The sequence below is a fragment of the Oryx dammah genome, unplaced genomic scaffold (assembly GCF_014754425.2).
Source record: "Oryx dammah isolate SB20612 unplaced genomic scaffold, SCBI_Odam_1.1 HiC_scaffold_27, whole genome shotgun sequence".
NCBI lineage: Eukaryota > Metazoa > Chordata > Mammalia > Artiodactyla > Bovidae > Oryx > Oryx dammah.
In genome coordinates, this window is record NW_024070211.1 from 915,289 (window position 1) to 934,459 (window position 19,171).

Here is a 19,171-nt window from a genome sequence, read left to right on the forward strand (position 1 = left end):
GAGCTGCGGTGGGAGCTGACTCTCAAGGCCCCTGCCTTCCCCCAGCCCCAGCACAGACCTGCCAGGTCTTGCTTTTCCCCCGTAGGGATCCCTCGTGGCTCAGACAAGGGGCCCTCCCCTCCTAGGAAGGTGGGTGTTCATGAATAAGATGTAGGTTGGCAACTTCCAGAGCATCCACGGGAGGCGGGGGTCTGGGCTGCAGCTTGCCGCGGGTGGGCACGGGGGTCCTGGGAGCAGGATGTGGTGAGGGGAAGGCTGACGTGTTAGGACCCAAAAGTGCCTTGACCGTGCGTTGGGGGGCCTCAGCAGCGGAGAGGCTGGGGGCACCCCCTCCAGCTGCGCTCCGGGCCAAGAAGGTGGGGCTCCTGTGGGCCAAGCTCTGTCTGCTCACCGGCCCCCAGGTGTGCCCCGCCGACGTGCGAGTCCTTCTCCGTGGACGCGTCTCTGGGCATCGTGGTCCGCGTCTGCGGCGCAGACCCGGTGGAGAGCAGGGAGGGGCCGGCCGCACCCCGCTGGCCCCTGTCGCACCCCACGGACGTGCTGGTGGCGATGACGTCCCCCAACTTCGCAGAGGATGAGGGCAAGGTAGGCCTTGGGGTGGGGGGAGGTGAGGGTAGCTCTCCCGGGAGGCGCTGACGCAAGCCCTGGGGGCTCCCTCCTGGCAGCTGGGGCTTCCTGAGCGCCGAGTCTGAAAATTCAGAGCCAAACGCTTTGTCTGATCGCATTCAGTGCTTGCAGCCAACCTGTGACCCCATTTTACAGACGAAGAAACTGAGGCACAGAGTCAGGGAGCACCCTCCCAGGCCAGTAACTGGCTGAGCAGGGATTCAAGCTCAGGTGTGCCTGTCTCCTCCATTCACGCTTCTGACCACCACACTAGCTTCCAAACTAGCTTTTTAAAGATCTGGCCTAAAAGGTTTCAGCAGTAGGACTCAGATGGACTTTTTGGCTAAGGCTGGTCTCCCAGACATGGAGCCTCTTGATGAAACTTAAGAGCTACCACGGGTCTGATGCTGAGTACCAGGTATCGAATCACGTTTCCCAAGGTCGGTGTTCCCTCTGTTGTGAGGAAACGGAGCCACAGCCTAACGGGGCAGACCCAGGATCCAAGCTCAAGCCCATGCCCAAACCCATGCCCTATCCTCTGGGCAGGATGCTGCCCTGATGGGACCCGTGGCAGAGGGGTGGACTGTCAGCTCGTACAATGGGCTCAGCTGAATCTGAGTGGTTAGTGGTGGCTGAGTAACTAAAATCACCTGATGCCCAGGCCTCGGCCCCTGCCAACCAAACCATCCTGAGCCTCCTAGCTCCCAGGTGACCCCAGTGTGAGGCTGAGCCAGCACAGCTGAGGGAGGCATGTTTAGGACCGGGGGGCTTTTGTTGCCAGAACGTTCCAGAGGATAGTCAGTCAGCAGGGGGCTAAGCTGGGATGACTGAGGGGGAGTACACCCCCCTACACCCGTGCCCGGGGCAGGTGACTCCCCAAGAGGCAGGTGAGGTGAAAGTCGCTCAGTCGTGTCCAACTCTTTGCGGCCCCGTGGACTACAGTCCGTGGGATTCTCCAGGCCAGAATACTGGAGTGCGTAGCCTTTCCCTTCTCCAGGGCATCTTCCCGACCCAGGAATTGAATCCAGGTGACCCACATTGCAGGCAGACTCTTTACCAGCTGAGCCACAGGGAAGCCCGAGAGACAGGTCAGACACTCATCAAGCGTCTCAGAGAAGGACTGAGGCTGTGATGTGGCCCAGCTGAGCCCAGAGCACCTGAGAAGCATCTCTGCCCAGGGCTCCGCCTCCAGCAGTACCAGGACTGAGATGCTTACCCTGGGCCCCAGCTAACGGCTAGTTCTGTGGTTCGTGATGGAGGCCTGTGGTCAAGGCCAGAGGCTGAAGGGCAGGGCTTTCTAGAAAGTACGAAGACTCCTCTGCAAGCAGAGGTCGCTGTGAGACCCAGGACAGGCACCCCCCGCCCCCGGTGGCCTTTCTGGGCAGCTTGGCCCATTGGAGGCCCCACATCCTGACGGCCCATCTTGTGGGGTCCCAGGAGGGGTGGTGTATCAGGCAGGACATGGAGGGCAACTTAAAGCTTGACCTCTAGAGCTGCACAGCCCAGATCATAAATCCTGTTCCACCCCTTTTACTGGCTAATAGTTTAGTCCTGATTTCTCTGCCCTGTAGTTAGAGCCCGGCTAGACGGGCAGTGGTGAGGCCTCGGTGTGGAAGGGCTTGGTGGAGGGTCGTGGCGCGTCACACCCGGGGGTTCTAACAGCCCAGTGACCCTGTGCTCGCTCCCGGGAGTCACTGGAAGCTCAGAAGCTGTGACGTGAAACCGAAGGCAAACGGCCAGAGCCGGGTACGGGCCCTGTCCTCGGCCCGTCCGCTAACGCTCCGGGGGTCCTGGGTGGTCTCCACAGGTCCTGGTCTTCTACCACCAGCCCAACGAGGACACGCCCGCGGCCACGGCTGTGCTCCACCTCACTGGCATCGGTGAGTGTCCCCGGGGCCAGGGGGAGTGGCAGGGCCTCTCCCTGGAACGAGAGGCCCCTGTGGACCCATTCAGTGCCCGCTTCCCTCAAAGCTCAGCCGCTGCTCTGCCAGCCTCACTCGCTCTCTAAACAGAACACAGGCCGTCGGGACCCCTCATGTTCATGTCTCGCACCCACCCGTGTCGGGGCCCTGCGGCTGCGCCTCTCAGTCAGTGAGGTCTGGTCCCAAGCTGATCTTAACGATGACAAACTCTTTCCCTCATTCACGAGTATTCCATCAGCAGATCTTACTGATGGAGCAAGCCACCTCCCCTCCTGCCCTCCGCCGTACTCTTTAACAAAATCTTGTGTGTATTTCGGGCTGCCCCGGATCTCCGTTGCTGTGCCTGCTTTCTCCGGCTGCGGGAGCAGGGGCCTCCCGCCAGCTGTGGGGCTCGGGCATCTCACGGCAGCATGTCTGCTGTTGGCAAGCACTGGCTCCGGAGCTCAGGCTCGGTAGTTGTGGCCCAAGGAGCTCAGAGGTCCCGCGGCTGGGACCGGGGATCGAACCGCTGAGGGTACCAGAAAGCTCTGCTGCCCTCGCCTCCGCGGTCCGCTCCCCTCCCCCTGGACCTTTCTGCAGTGTCCGTGGCCCTGGTGGTCCTTTCCTGAGCCATTTCTCCTGAAACGCCACAGGGACCCTGGGCCCAGACTCCCTCTTCCACGGCTGCGCTTTCCTTCTCAGGTTCCGGTTCCGGATCCTTCGTTGGCTACACCCGCGCCCCCAACCCACCTGGCAGAGTGCTGCAGGCTCAGGCAGCCCACGGAGGACTCAAAACCCTCTAGCCCAGCATCTCCCATAAACTCGGAGGCCTACCGGCCAACATAGCTCCTTGAGTGTCTGAGCAAAGTCTCACACCGAATAACACTGGGCTGACTCCCCCTGCCCCAGACGTCTCTTTCCTAATAGTCCTGGCATCCGGCTCGATGGTAGCTCCGTCCTTCCAGCTGGTCAGGGCCAAGCCCTTGGGTTCGCCCTGACTCCTCGCCCCATGTTGACTGTGAATCTTGTCGGGCTACCCTAAGTCTAGCTCAGGTCTAGCCACCCGCGCTTCTGAAGCTCTGAACCTGGCCTAAGCCCGGCCACCTCTGCCTGGGTCACTGATCAGCCCTCAGCGGGGTTCCCTGCTCCGTCCTTGATCTTCTGCAGGTCCAGTCTCAGTTCGGCCCCTAGAGAGGCCCCCTCTTTAGAAGGCTGTCAGGTAACATTTCATCCAGTCAGAGCCTGCTCCTGCTTGCCCATGCTTGGGTTGAAGCTGGCATCATCCCTGCCCACGTGACCTGCCCAGCCTGGCTCCAGGCTCCCTCTGACCCGCAGCCTCTTTCTCTTACTCTGCTCATCCTGTTCGGGTACTCTGGGTACTCCGGCCTCTGATCTTGGAACCTGCCCCCGTGCGCTCCTCACCCTAACAGCTTTTACCCCAGATACTAACACGGGTCACTTCCTGTCTCCTGCAGGCCTCTGTTCACACTCGGGAGGCTTCTCTGATCTAAAACTGAGACAGCCCGCTGGCCCCTTGTTCCCTGCAGCATTTTACCATCGGACATAACGTGCGTTTTATTTCTTCACCCCTTGACACTGCTGTGCGTGCTGAGTACACGCACACATCCCTGAGACCAAAGCAGCCAGGGCCCATCCTGTGTGCTGCTCTACCCCGAGGACCTAGAACGGTACTTGGTTGGTAGCAGGCCTCGCTGAGTGGACGGCAGCAGAGGGCTGTTCCTTGGCCCTGACATTCCAGCTGAGAGATAGTGTCCTAGATGCCAAGAGCTATGAACTGGGGTAAAGCCACGCGGTAATCAGTAGGGTCGGAGGAGGGGGCGGGAGGGGGGAAATAAAGACCCAGGAAGAGCCTCTATGGTGATACTTGGGCAGAAGCCTAGATCCTCAGCCCTAAAGGGACTTGGAATTCCTACGTACTGAGCCCTGGCTGTGACTCAGAGCGCCAAGAGCTTTCCTGAAGTCTAGGGAGGTGGGCCTTCCAAGCCGGCATCACCTGGGAAGCAGCCAAGAGGCACGAATGGCATTGTGACCGCAGCACAGCTGTTCTGTGGACCCTCAGGAGGTCGGGAGGGACCACGGATGCTGGCCCCCTCCAGGCTGGCTCATGAGACACCGCCTGTCTCTAAGCCAGCCCCAAAGGCTGGAGGATCCTAACACCAGCCCTAGGCCATCCGGAGGGTCCTTACCTTCAGCTCAGAGGCTGAGACCTCTTCCCCTCTGTTGCAGAGCTCTCCCTGGACGTGGACATCTACCGCAGTGGGCGCTTTGAGGCGGCTGACAAACAGGCTAAGGTGAGGCTGGAAGCAACCACAGACTCGTTTTGGCCTTTGTAGCTCTTTTTTTTTTTTTTTAAGATTTATTTTTTAATGACCATTTTTAAAGTCTGTTATAATATTACTTCTCGGTTTTTATTTTAATGCTTTGGTTTCTTTGGCTGTGACGGCATACGGGATCTTGGCTCCCCAGTCAGGGATTGAACCCACACTCTGCAGTGAAAGCTGAACAGTTGGACTGCCGGGAAGTCCTGTATCCAGTGTCTCTATAAAATATACACACACACATATATTTGGCTGTGCCAGGTCTCAGCTGCAATATCTAGTTCCCTAACCAGGGAGCGAACCCAGGCCCTGCTGTGGGAGCACGGAGACTTAGCCACTGCACCACTAGGGAGGTCTTATAGTGTCTCAAGTCAAATTCAGTTCAGTTGCTCAGTCGTGTCCGACTCTTTGCGACCCCATGGACTGCAGCACACGAGGCCTCCCTGTCCATCACCAACTCTCAGAGTTTATTCAAACTCGTGTCCATCGACTCGGTGATGCCATCCAACCATCTCATGCTCTGTCGTCCCCTTCTCCTCCTGCCCTCAATCTTTCCCAGCATCACAGTCTCTTCAAATGAGTCAGCTCTTCGTCAGGTGGCCAAAGTATCAGAGCTTCAGCATCAGTCCTTCCAATGAACACTCAGGACTGATTTCCTTTAGGATGGACTGGTTGGATGTCCTTGCAGTCCAAGGGAGTCTCAAGAGTCTTCTCCAACACCACAATTCAAAAGCATCAATACAAATCAGAACGGGTGGCATCAATTTCTAACACTTTCAAAAAATTAAAATGTCAGTAAAATGTCAGTAATTAGGTGTCGCTAGGCAGCCATCCTAGTCTGGTCATGGAGCCAGGTAGGCCAGAGGGTCAGCTCTCCCCTCAGATGGAACATGCCGCCTCAAACCCACAGGGGCTTCCCCTGTGGCGCAGCTGGTAAGGAACCCACCCACACTACAGGAGCCGCAGGGAACGCAGGTTTGCTCCCTGGGTCGGGAAGACCCTCTGGAGGAGGACATGGCAGGCCGCTCCAGCCTGGGGAACCCACGAACAGAGGAGCCTGCTGAGCGGCAGTGCTTGGGGCTGCAGAGTTGGACACAGCTGAGCGAGCTGCACTTTCTCTCCCCAAACCCCACCTCCTCTGACCCTGAGCCGAGGCTGGAGGCTGGTAACCCACCTCTAGACCTTCACCCTCCTCTCAGCCCTCTTGGCTGATGTTACCGCCCCATCCTGCAGACTCCTGAGCTGACCCTGAAGAGCTCGCCCTGGAGGAAGGCTTGCCTCTGCCCCGAGGTGGAGCACCATCTATAAGGCTGAGGACGCACCTGGCTTCCGCCTGAACCAGTGTTCCTGTCTCTTTTACAGAAAACCTGGGTCTGGGGCCCCGGTGGCTGGGGTGCCATCCTGCTTGTGAACTGCAGCCCTTCTGTTGCGGGCCAGCCCGTGGACAAGAACAAGGTGTTCTCCTCTGAAGGTGAGAACAGGCCGCTGATGGAGGCCCATCACCCCTCCCCTCCCTGGGCTCTGCCCCACCTCGCAGCAAACCAGACTCCAAGCTGACACCCTGCTCTGGGCCCTTGAGCCTCTTGTCAATGGATTGGGGTGGGCAGGAAGGGGCCCCGAGGCAAGAACACAGGCTCTGATGTCAGATAACAAACTGCTGTTACTTCCTGGCCATGAACTTGAGTATATGAACTTTCCTGGTTTTATCTCACCACCTGTAAAACAGGGGTCATACAAAGGTCATGATGGGTGCTTGAGAAGACTAAACAAGGACCTACAAGGTGGAGGCCAGACCCTTCCTGAAAACCCACTTGTAGCCTGGGGGCAGGACCCTGAGTGTCCTGGAAAAAGCCCTCTTAGACCTGGTCCTGACCTGTGATCAGGAGGTGGATCCCAAGTCTCAGCTGTAGAATGGGGTGTCCTGGCTCACACCAAAGCTGGAGGGGAACCCTTGCTGGCCCAACTGTGCCAGGCCCTGTTCTAGGAGTTTGTGGGGACCCATCTGCCTCTTACAACTGAGAGGGTAACTGCCAGCCTCACTGGGGTGGGCCCCCAGGATGGCAAGCTGCCTGTGGCCGTGTGGGAGGCAAGTGGCAGAGACAGTGGCGCAGGCCTGGGCCAGGGCAGGAGGTCAGGGGTCTTTGGAGCTCAAGTGTTAACACAAGTCCCCGACCCCCAGCCCTACTGCCCCCTCCACCCCTGGGGCTCTTGCCTCTAGAAGCCCCTAAACCTTTCCCTTCTCTTTTGTTCAGAAGTAAAGAGTTTGTCTCAGATGGTGCTGAAAGTTCAGGGGCCCAGCTACATTACAAAGAATTACCGGGTGGTTCTCCACACCTCCAAGGAAGAGTCACAGAAGGCAAGAGTCTACCGGCCACGAAGTGAGTGAGTGTGAGCACGTCAGGGAAGGTTGTGGCCATCCCCGCCCCGGGCAGGGTCCCCGGCAGGAGGTTGCTGGAGACCTAGGGCAGCAGCTCAGGGTCTGTTGCAGCTGGACGTGTGTCCCTGAGGCCCTCTGCCTGCTGCCCCCACCCCACGAGGTTCTAGAAACGAAGACGCCGTCATGAAAGCCGCCATCATCGATGGCCCTTGCGGTTGGAGGGTGGTAGTCAGGTACGGAGAGGAAGGTGGCAGGTGGCATTATCTGAGAGCATGCCCGTCAGAGGGGTGGGACTCCTGAGGAATGAAGAGGTGGTGTAGAAGTGCCATCGAAGATCAGAGGGCATCTGCCCCACCTCTAGGCCAGTGGTCCACGGAAGGTAGGAGAAAGCCGCACGGTTCAAGGAAGTGCCTACTCTGTGCCCTAGGGCACCAGCTCTAGAAGGATAAGCATGTTGCCTGCTCCCAAAGCCCAGGGCAGATGGACAGAGAGCCAAAGTGGGGAGGGCGCAGGGGAAGCCAGGCTGAGCAGGGCCAGGCCCGGGAGGACAAGAGCAGGAAGGGCCTCCAGGTGAAGGTAACTGTTGTGGCTGGTCCTGCTGCTGCCTCTTTTTGCTTTAATTTGGCCGTCTCGGGTCTTTGCTGAGTCTCACTGGCTCTCTCACTGCGGTACTTGGGTCCCTGGCTGGGGCACGAGGGCTCAGGGGTTGTGGCACAGGGACTTGGCTCCTCCATGGCGTGTGGGGTCTTAATTGCTTGACCGAGGGTTGGGCCGGTGTCCCCTGCCTCGCAAGGTGGATGCTTGACCACCTGGACCCCAGGGAAGTCCCCGGCCGCCTTTTCTGTGTGACACAGATGGTGGTTAAGCCCCCAGAGGGGCAAGGTTGCCAATGAGTCCGAGCCCCCCCTTAGCGGCCGGTATATAGGGAAGCCCACAGGGAAATCGGTTATGCTTCTAGATCGGAGAGAAGGCCCCGGCAGAGGGGAGAGACCAGGGCGCGGGCGGCCACACCCCAGCCCTGCAGCACACCTGCCGAGACCCCTGGGCAGGGGCCCTGCGGGGTCGTGGGGGAGTCTCACCCCCTCACAGCCTGGCCCGGGCCAGCGAGGGGCCTGCAGGCAGACGGGAGCAGGGGGCCGTACGGGTGCGTCCCCAGCGCTGGGGTGGCCAGCTGGCCCGCCGCACGCCTGGGCCAAGCCTGCAGCCGGCACGCCTAGCGCCTGCGATGAGGCTCTTCTGAGCCGCCTGGAGCCCGTCTACCTGGGAGCCACAGCCCCACTCGGTGACCACTGTGTTACAAGCCAGAGCAGGAGGCTGGGGGCCCGGGCCTGGGCTTGTAGTGGATGAGGCTCCCAAGACCGTCTCTGAACAGTCTCTCGCCTTGAAGACTTATGACATTCCTCCCAAGTGGGTCAAAGCGTAGAACCCCCATGAGCCTTCACTTCCTGAAGGCAGGTGTTTTTCTGAGCCCCACCCCCCGGCAGGTCTTTAAAGAGCAGCTGGCCCTCACTGATGAACCAACATCTAGCTATCCGTTAAGTCCCAAACACCGGGAGCCTAGGGACACGGCCAGCCTGGCCCCCCTCTGCTGGGGCTCCCAGCCCGGCTTCCGACCGAAGGAATGTGCCATCGGGGGTGGTCTGCCCTCCTTTCCTTCTAGATGATGGTGCTACAACCTTCGAGTTGGTTCTGGGGCCTGACCAGCACACCTACACCTTGGCGCCCCAGTGGGATGACAGGAAGGGTACCTTGAAGGAGACTTTCTATGTTGAAGCCTTAGAGTTTCCATCCGCCAGCTTCTCGGGCTTGATCTCCTTCTCGGCCTCCCTGGTGGAAGAGTCTCAAGACCCGGTATGACCCCTAGTAGCCAAGCAGCCCTCGGGGCAGGGACTGTGGAGGAAGGAGACGTCACGCAGCCGGGCAGAAGACGGGGGCACGGTGGGGCTGGGGTGTCATCACCTTCGGGTGAGGGCCCAGGGGGGTGCGCTGAGCTGAGCAGCCGGAGGCCTGGGGGAAGGGGGAGGGTGGGTGGGAACCAGGTCTTTCATCGCAGCGAGGTATAAGCGGGACCTCGTCTTGCTCCGCAGCTGGTTCCAGAGACTGTGCTGTACAAAGACACAGTGCTGTTCCGGGTGGCCCCCTGCATCTTTGCTCCCAGCACCCAGATGCCTTTAGAGGTATACCTGTGCAGGTAAGAAACCCAGGCTGCCCGGGCCGGGCCATTTCTGTAACTGCTATGTCTGCCGGCAGGGCGGGTAAAGGTGACCAGACCTCTCACCAGGAAGGCGAACTCCTTCCCTCGAGACGGTCATCCAGGGCTTGTTTGGATACTTAATGAAGGGGCTGCATCAGTGACCGCAACGGCCCCCGTCTGCTCTTACCAAGAGGCAGACAGCATGGCTCCCCACAGGATCGAGGGCTATGAAGCCAGGTCTTAATAAAGGGACAGAGGGTAAGGCCGAGACTGTTCCAGCAAGGAGGCCTGAGCAACCAGGAGACGGTGCAGGGAGGGGCAGGGAGGACAACAGGGCGAGGTGGACAGGGCTGGGCGTGTTTAGGCTGTGGCCTCTGGGGCTGCAACAGACCCTCAAACACTGGGTTGTTTTTTTAATTCGGTTGTGCCGGGTTCTAGATATGGCATGTGGGATCTAGCTCCTGACCAGGGATTGAATCCAGGGCCCCTGCATTGGGATCACGGAGTCTTAGCCACCAGACCACCAGGGAAGTCCCAGGAAGGCTGTCTTTTTTTTTTTTTTAAGGGAAGCGAAAAATAATAGTAATGGGTGAGATCCAGCAGAGAAGGGAAAACTTGAAGGGGAAAAGAGCAGACGAGTCACATGGCCTTAAATGGCCAGGCCGCCCACTTTCTAGGAGGGAAAGCGGGACGCACTGACTGGAGGGCGTGTCGGTGGTGAGAGGCTGTCTGGCGCCAAGGACCTGGTGAGGTTGCCAACTTACAGACTTGCCAGCATGGGGGTTTCCCCGACTGTTTTTAGTAAGAGTTCTAGAGATGAATAAACACAGAACTAAATCCAACCAGGGTGGGGGTTTTTCCAGGCAGATAAGCCCAGGGAGAAGGACAAACATGTGATTGTTATGGGCATCACAGACTCGATGTCGGGTGTGGAGAAAGGCCACGACGTGGGCTGATGGGAATAAAAGCCGTTGGGAGCCAGGCATCCCAGTGAGGTTGAGCTGTGGACCCAGGGAGCAGACAAAGTGAGGGGAAGATGGAGGTGGTAGAGCTGGACGGCTGATCCTGGAGCTGGGAGGCCACCGGGATGGGAGGGCAGAGACGAGACCTGGTCAAGTCCAGGATCGGAAGAGGTCGTGGTGGCCTGGATGGAGCATCTTATGGCAAGGACCTCCATCCCTCCTCCAAACCCAGTGGAGGGGTAGAACAGAAATAGTTCTGCCGTGGAAGGGGCTGATAGGGGCGTAGGGTCTGCTGAGGAAAGCCAGGCTTCAGGATGAGAAGGGAGAAGGGAAGAGCTTGAGGTATTCTCCTGACAACGGGTATCCGGGTACCAGTTCTGTCCGTGCCTTCTGTATCTGAAGACAGAAGTTCACTCACAGGAGGCAGCTGCTGACACCCTGATCTAAAGGCTCGCCCGTGGAGGGGGTATTCAGGCAGGGCTTGACCCAGCTTTGCCACAGATGGTGTGCGAGACTGGGGCTACGTCTCCTCCCTAGCACGCACCTCAGACATTCCAGACCTTATCAAGCTGCTCCGCTCCCTGTAGTCTTCTCTGTGTAGAACTGAGAAATAGGTTCATTTGGAACACTGGCATGGAAGAGCAGTTCGGGTTCATCGTTCTCTCCAGCACTGAACGGGTGCGCACTGTGGGCCTGTCAGCCTGGGGCTACGCACGGTGGTACCGAGGCCTCGGGGCTCAGGACCCACCCCCGACACCCCTGTGAATATGTCAGCCACACGGCCATCTCAAGGGGGCACTTGGCTTCTCGAGGAAAAAACGCAGCCGCTGTGGGGAGAGAAGAGACCACCCCTGGGTAGACTGAGGCAGTTCCCAGACCGCTGGGCAGCGGGTGGAGGGGAGTGCAGAGCAGGGACCACCCGGTCCTAGGACCCCAGAGCAGAGACTGACGCTAGTAGCTCTTGATCTGACTTCGCCGTGAGCTGGGCTGAGTAAGGCTGGGCCGGGCACACCCTGGGCGTGCCAGCTGGGGCTCCGTGAGCGGGGGACAGCACTCTGCTCCCCTCGAGGGCAGGGGCACCCTTCCCCTGGGGCTGAGAGGTCACGGTAGGCGGGAGAGCTCGGCGGCCTCCCCAGACCGGCACGTCTCCCGTGGCAGAGAGCTGCAGGTCCAGGGCTTCGTGAGCACAGTGACGGAGCTCAGCGAGAGGAGCAACAGCCAGGTGGCGTCTGTCTACGAGGACCCCAACCGCCTGGGCCGGTGGCTCCAGGTAACAGCCCGCGGCGAGGGGCGGGGGCGATCCCATAAGTGACACACGGCAGACCTCACCAGCGTCACTCAACCCTCCAGCGGAGCTAAGACTGACCAGGGACGGCCCTGTTCTCGGGACGCCAGCGGGGGCCGATGAAATGACCTGCCCAAGTCCTAGCCACTAAGGGTAGAGCTCAGGGTCCAGCCTCCTCCCCTTCCAGAATGTTCATGTTCGGGACCCCAGGACACATAGCCCTAAGCCCCAGGTTTCCAAGGATCTGACACCTTCAGCTTACAGGGTCCAGCTCAACCCTGGCTGAGCACAAAGTGTCGAGCTCAGCCTTTTGAGGTCCGGTTCTCTGTTCACAACCGAGCCCTGCTCTGTGTAGCAGAGATGAAAGAATACTGACCTCTGCCCCGATCTCACCATAGCAGAACTCTAAGCACTGTGAAAGCAGGAAAACGAGACGGTCGGATGAGTCCCTAGACCAGCCTCAGTGGTGTAGGCGGTCAGGACGATCTTCAAGCTGAGGGAGAAGGAGCTGGCTGTGCAAAGGTTGGGGTGGGGGTGGACTGGAAGTAGGAGGCCTTCGGGCACAGAAACGGCTGAGACCTACCCCGTGTGAAACAGAAAAGCTGGTGTGGCCAGACCAGAGCCAACAGTCATCAGAGGTAAGAGCTGAGTTTCATTTATCAGGAAAATAAGCCAAGTTAAGGAAGGGAAGAGGCCAGTCCCAAGCAAGGTGACACTGAAAGATATGAATCGGGGGAGCTGAATGTTCTGACTTAGAATTTTAAATTCTTCTTTTTGGCTGTGCATGCTCCCTGTGGTGGGAGCGTGGAGTCTTTTAACCACTGGCCCACCAGGGAAGTCCTTGACTTAGGTTTTGAAGAGACCCTCTGGCTGAGAAATAGAGCCAACCTTAGGAAGGGCAAGAACAAAAGAGACGCTGCTTGGAGGGTCTTGCGGTCACACAGGCAAGAGGCCGTCAACGCCAGGTGGCTTCCCCTGAATAGTCCGAGAAGAGTCCACTGGGAACAGATTTTGGAAATAAAGCCAGCAAGGTCTGTTCATGGACGAGGGTGCAGATGAGAGGAGGAAGGATCTTGGGTGACTCATCAGGTTTTAAAGGAGCGACTGGTCAGGGAAAGCCCCCAAGGCAGGGGAATGCCTGCGCAGGGTTTTGAGGGTTGAGCAGGAGTTTGCAGGAAGCCGGGGGGAGTCTCTCTGTACCCGGAGGGGGCCTGTGTAGAGGGAGCATTGTGGCTGGAAAACAACGTGAGAGAGTAGCTGATGGAGCGAGAGAAACTCACTCCCCGTCTCCCTGTCTCCTCCAGGATGAAATGGCATTCTGCTATACCCAGGCTCCTCACAAGACTGTCTCCTTGGTCCTGGACACCCCTCGGGTTGCCAAGCCTGATGACTTCCCCATGAAATACTCGCTGGTGGGGGCTCGATTTGACTGATCTGAACTTGGTCTGCCTTCTCGGGTCTGGTGCCTGCCGGGACGCGATGGGTGCCGGGGAGAGGGCCCTGGTGGCGTCTGGGGGTGGGGGTGGGGCTCTACCGGGAGCCTGGAACGGCTAAGACGGAGGCTTGAAGCCCCTCTCTCCTGACGGCCACCCCGGCCGGGTCTCCTTCCAGAGCCCCGGGGTTGGCTACCTGACTCTGCGCACCCAGGACCACACGGTGGCCAGCATAGACATCATTGGGAAACTGATGGTGTCCCCCCCCGTGAAGGCCCAAGGAAAAGAGTACCCTCTGGGCAGGGTCCTCATTGGCAGCAGCTTTTACCCCAGGTGAGGCAGGAGGCCAGGTGGTGGCTGCCTTAAAACCAAAGGGAGGGACCCTCAAAGTTCGCCTGGATCCTCCTGATTCCCGGGGGCCTCAAGGGGTCATCTGCCCTGGGCTTTCACCCGTCAAGTCAGGCCCTGAGTGCTCACCTAGGAGACTAGCGGGGAAACGGCAGACAAGCTGCTCATTGCGGCGGCGATTTCCAGGATTTCAAATGAAGCACGCTACGCTTGGTCGGCCTGTTGACCCAATGGGATGCACTGCCGAGGACGGTGTGGCTAGATTTCTTGGTGGCTGCTCATCTGTTAATAGAGCCAGGAAACAGCTGCGTCCCGGGCTCGGTCTTTATCTAGAATCCCTTGACTCAGTCCTGAGTTGAGCCAGAGTAAAGAATTTAAATTTTTATGGAAGTACAGTTGACGTACAATGTCTTAATTTCTGTTGCACAAAGCGACTCAGTTATACAGACATGTGTTCATATTCTTCTCCATTACGGCTTATCACAGGATGTCGAATGTTGTTTCCTATGCTGTGCAGTAGTGAGGGATTCTTAATAACCACGGCCCCTGCTCCTGGTACAGTCTGGCCAGTGGTTAGCCCACCGTGTTACCTGAAGGTTGCCTGGCTCTCAGCGAGTAGTTGGCCGCCAACCTGGGCCACACCGCCCCCCCCCGCCCCGGGCTATTCTTTCCACCTTCCCTTTAGCAAGGACTCCCGGAACATGAGTCAGAGCCTCCAGGACTTCCTCCGTGCCCAGCAAGTCCAGGCCCCGGTGGAACTCTTCTCCGACTGGCTGATGACCGGCCATGCCTGCGAGTTCATGTGCTTCATCCCCGCACAGTACAAGGTGGAGGGCAAAAAGGTCTGTGTCGGGGGCAGGCGGGGATGTCTCCCACCCTCTTCCAAAGACTCCTGGAAGTTTCTGGAGAAGCTGGCATCCGACCCTCCTCCTCTGTTCCCTAGGACTTCCGGCTGCTCCTGGCCAGCCCCAGCTCCTGCTACAAACTGTTCAAGGAGAGACAGAAGGAGGGCTATGGAGATGCGATGCTCTTTGAAGGGCTTAGGAAGGACCAGCTCCTTTCTAATGGTAAGACAGCCCTTCGGGCCCCCGTGTCAAGACAGCCAGCTCCGCTTTGTCCCTCTCGATGGAAGGGGTCCTCAGGAGGCATGGGAGCATAAAACGTGCCCTCTTAGAACGCTGTGTTCCCTTTCAGGGTAATTCTGGTGGTACTAGCAGGGCAGATCAGCCAGAAACACTGGGACAGCTGAGGCTGCTAGGATATATGCCGCAGGGAGCTCCGTGCCCCAGGGGGCAAACCAGATGCTACCAACGCCAGCATCTGGACCTCTCTGGGGAGGCTGGACAAGTTTCTGAGCATGGGGACTTCCAGCCCTCTGGTCGCCCTTCAGGAGGACGCAATGGGCAGTGGGGCCTGTGGCCACAGCAGCTCTGTCCTATCCCTTTTGGGAGCCTAGAAGGGGAGTCGGGGTGCTGCTGTAGTCCTCAAAGTGTGGCCTGAGGACCGGCAGCTTTAGTGCTCTAACTGGGAGTCTGCTAGAAACGCAGAATTCCAGACTAGCCTTTGGGGTGGGGCTCAGGATCTCAGGTCCGAGGACTTGCGAAGGTGACCTTGAGCACGAACCATCTGTCACACACCAATGACTCTGTTATCTCAGTTGATGGCAGAGTTGGGCAACTGAAGAACAAAGTTGAATAATGTGGTCGAGACCACAGGTGGCAGCCAGCCAGATCGGAAGGCAGGGAGGTGCCCAGGCAGGCGCGGGCTGCTAACCTGGCCCAGACTGCCTGCCTCAAAGCCTGTGGTAGGCTCCCCGGCTCCAGCCAGGGATGGAGGGGCCGGTTGTGGTGGTGGGAGTCCTCCTTGGCCTTTGATGGACCCTGCTGGGTCTCCAGATGTGACATTTGACCTAGAATGGTCCCCTGGAGATGAGTCGGGCCACACGCCATAGTCCCTGGCTGGCATGGCAGCCTAACTAGTGAGCTGTCTCCAGGACGGGAGTCTGCCCAGCCCTGACCCACAGCCTGCCTGCCCTCTCCTCCTCCCTACAGGGAGGGAGGCCGTTACCATCAACCAACTTCTGGCTGACGAAAAGATGAGGAAGCAGAATGCCTATGCCGAGGTACGGACCACGGACTGGGGGGGCCTGCTCTAAAGGGCAGGGGAAGGCCAGGACCACGGACTGGGGGGGCCTGCTCTAAAGGGCAGGGGAAGGCCAGGACCACGGACTGGGGGGACCTGCTCTAAAGGGCAGGGGAAGGCCAGGACCACCTCGGCAATGGTCCCTAACTGCACAGTAATAACCAAGCATCACGCCCAGCGCCCGACTCCAGTCCTCACAGCGACCCTATGAAGTGACCTTGCCTTGTCCACGCGGATGGTGAGGCGCACAGAGCTGATGCCAAGGGGCTGGGAAACTGATCTGAACCCCAGGGTGACCCAAGTCAGCTAGTGTTGGACCAAAGTCAGGGCTCGCTCAGCACCCCCAGCTTCTCCAGGAAGCTCTGAGCTCTAGAGCACCCCAGGGCCTTCTCGACTCTTCCTGGATGAAATTGCCCAGTACCTCAAATCTTTGAAAACGCGAATCACGAGCTATGAGCAGTAGATGTCCCAGAAATTAAACAACCTCTAATGGGGAAGCCGGGGCCTGGAGAAGGGTAAGGACAGGCCCAAGGTCACCCGTTAGCACAACGCCGCTTGCCCCACTGAGTCCTTAGGGCTCCCAGTCAAGGCACGCACTGTACCCTGACCTTTGAAACAGGGGAAGCTTCTGGGCACTACACGGTGGGCAGCAGCCAGGTGGGTGTCTGAACAGCGCCCGAGTCCTGGTGACACGCACCCTGGGTATAGGGTTGCGAGCCCTTTGTCATAAACCTGGGAGGTGGCTCAGGCATTGGGTATTAGCTGGTCTGGGGAGGGACGTGCCCGGGGGTCCACTGCTGGTGCCATCTCTAAGGGCCTGACAACGATCTGAGGACCGACTGTGCCCTCGCCCAGGTACCCCACTCTAGCCAGGATCAAAGCCCAAGGGGCCCCCACGTTACCATGGAATTGGCACTAGGAGCCGGCCGGCCCAGTGCTGACGAGCCGGCAGATCCTGGCCTGAGAGACCAGGCGTCTGCGCTGAGCGCCGCTGCAGAGGGCCGGACCCCTGCCTGCAGTCACTGCCGAGGAGGCCAGTTCCTCGGGGCTGCGCCTGAGCGCCCTCCCTTCCCGACCCCCTACCCCCCGCAGAAGTGCATCCATCTGAACCGCAGCATCCTCAAGAGGGAGCTGGGCCTGCAGGAGGAGGACATCATCCCCGTCCCCCAGCTCTTCTGCCTGGAGCACATCGCCAACGCGCCCCCCAGCGAGCAGACCAAGAAGCTCTACGCCCGACCCTACTTCCCCGACCTGGTGAGGGCTGCCGGCTGGCCGGCCTCGGGGCGAGACTAGAGGCGGGACCCCGCAGACAGGGGTGCCTGAGAGGAAGGGGCGGCCCCCCTGTTAGGGTAGACCCCTGCAGGGAGCAGATGAGCAGGGCCCAGCTGGGCGACACCAGGGTGGAAGGGGCTAAGCCATCTGCTGGGCACAAGACCAGTCTCTCTCGTGGAGTCTCCATGTATCTGCAGCACCCTCTGATTTAGAACAGCAATTAGGAATTTGGCAGTATAGGTATTATGAGAGACCTCTGCTAGGCCAAGCTCTTCCAACCGTGGTCTACACCTGACGTTTTCTCTTACCAGTGACTCCTCATGGAGGCGCCTAAAAAACTGAGACGCTTGTCAATTTCTTAAACACTTGCAGGCCTCTTTAAGCCCTGGGGATGCAGGACCCGCATTCAATCACAAATGGTTCTTTTTACTGAACCAGTGAGGCCTTCTGGGTGTGGAGTACACTTCCCTGGCCCTGGGAGAAGGGAGGTGTGGGTAATGGTGGGAGCAGCTGTGTTTGAGGAAGAGACGCTGGAGTGAAGGTGTGTGAAGTCCAGTGACGAAACTGGGGGTGGAGAGCGTTCCAGCAGAGGCAGGCGAGAGGACACAAACGGCCAGGGGAGAAGTGCAGTACTGGGGAACCGGGGAAGCTGCCAAGCCAGGCCTCGGCTGGGCAGGGTTTTGGTCTTGCTGCTGAGAAATGCAGGAGTCACTGGAGGGTTCAGCGGAGTGGGGAGGTTTACTCAAAGGGATGAGTGGCGCCTACCTGGGCACGGGCTCGGGGACCTGGTCTAGCCCAACTGCAGACGCAGCTGGGTTTTCCCTGCACTCAATGAATCCCGTGGCCTTCCCTGAAGCCTAGAAGACTGGGGGGCTTTTCCACGACTCTGACCCCTGTCCAGGCCTGACCCCCCTAACCACCCCGACAGCTGCAGATGGTCGTGATGGGCCTGAACCTGGGCGTCCCCAAGCCTTTCGGGCCCCGGGTCAACGGCGCCTGCTGCCTGGAGGAGCGGATCTGCCAGTTGCTGGAGCCGCTGGGCTTACAGTGCACCTTCATTGACGACTTCGACTGCTACCTGACTGAAATCGGAGACTTCTGTTCCTGCGCCAACGTCCGCCGGGGGCCCTTCGCCTTCAAGTGGTGGGGCATGGTCCCCTAGACCACCCGAGCGCCGCTGCCCTGCCCCGCCCGGCACGCAAGGCCCACCGCCGCCACCCAGCAGCGTCTGATTCGTGCCCTGCTCAGGGCCCCCCTTCCTCACCCTACGCTCCAGCTCCCGGTTGCTCAGTGGGTGGCAGTGCTGGTAGCCTGAGCCCCTTGGGAGAGTTTGGAAAATGGCCTTCAGCAGAGAAGTTACTGAGGGCCCATTAAAGTCCTAGCTGTTCTGACTGCATCTTGGCCGTGATCTCCTTGTTTGGGGCGGGGAAGGTGGGGACAGGGGCTAACCGCTCAGGATGGGAAGTGGAACAGCTGGGACACCCCGGGTCAGGCCACCCTGGGAAGGGCGGGGGGCCAGGCTGCCTCGGAGCTGCCTGGAGCAGTAAGTGACTCGGCTCGGGTCACAGTCATCTTCCCTGGTGGATCTCGATGCTTGAACTGCACGGGAGACTCTAGGCTGGGAGAAGGGAGAGAGCTTCCCTTTGGCCAGGTGGGAGCTGCTGGGGGCCAGTCCTAAGGAACTGACCCTGGGCCTTACGGACAGTGGGCTTCAGCAGGGACAGGCTCCGGTCTCCTGGGTGGGCAGGTACAGCCTCTAAAGGGCAAGCTGTGCCTCAGTCCCTAGGAAGCCTGTAGTGTCCGGGAGAGAGAGAGGGGCCCACTCCTGTGACCACGCAGATGCTGAGGTTTAACCACAGCTGCTCCCGCGCTACCCCTGGGAAGCTCCAAGCAGTCCAGACACTGCGAATGGGGCGGGGCCGACGGGAGGGGCTGATCTGAGTACAGAAAGCAGCTGGCATCCCAGAGGCGCCACAGGGAAGGTATTGCAAGGCAGGTGGCCTGGAGAAGCTGTCAACTTGGGTGGAACAGAGTTCGCGAGGTGCCCTCTGGTGGACAGCTCGCCACACTGCCAGGTGGGGATCAGCAGGGCTCCCCAGGAAGGGCGGGGCGAGGACGCTTTCCCTGCCTCAATCTTAGCCAGCTGAGTTGGGCCAATAGGGCTCTGAAGCCTCCCTGAGGGCCGCGTGCCTCCAGGGACAGCAGGGGGCTCCACCCACCTCCCCACCCACAGCAGGGCTAGAACCTACTCGCTGAAGCCCTGGGCTCAGGGGGGCCCGGAGTGGGAGCTGCGGAGGGGCACGTCGGGGGGC

At 59.4% G+C, this 19,171-nt stretch overlaps 1 protein-coding gene across 1 annotated transcript; it reads left to right on the forward strand.

Annotated features, from left to right (window-relative positions):
- Window positions 1-3,451: 3,451 nt before the first annotated feature.
- PADI6 (peptidyl arginine deiminase 6) lies at window positions 3,452-18,223 on the forward strand. The gene is made up of 14 exons (XM_040228429.1): window positions 3,452-3,494; window positions 4,755-4,819; window positions 6,209-6,317; window positions 7,102-7,224; window positions 8,884-9,074; window positions 9,311-9,414; window positions 11,538-11,649; window positions 12,969-13,076; window positions 13,276-13,430; window positions 14,131-14,287; window positions 14,389-14,512; window positions 15,497-15,567; window positions 16,680-16,841; window positions 17,788-18,223. Exons 1-14 carry the CDS (start codon window positions 3,452-3,454, stop codon window positions 18,019-18,021), a joined length of 1,758 nt encoding a protein of 585 aa, XP_040084363.1. The 3' UTR covers window positions 18,022-18,223.
- The last annotated feature ends 948 nt before the right edge of the window (window positions 18,224-19,171 follow it).

Coding starts and splice junctions, on each gene's coding strand:
- PADI6 (XM_040228429.1), top strand. CDS start 3,452: ATGGTAGCTCCGTCCTTCCAGCTGGTCAGGGCCAAGCCCTTGG. Junction 7,225..8,883: donor AAGAGTCTACCGGCCACGAA/GTGAGTGAGTGT, acceptor CTTTCCTTCTAG/ATGATGGTGCTACAACCTTC. Junction 11,650..12,968: donor GCCTGGGCCGGTGGCTCCAG/GTAACAGCCCGC, acceptor TGTCTCCTCCAG/GATGAAATGGCATTCTGCTA.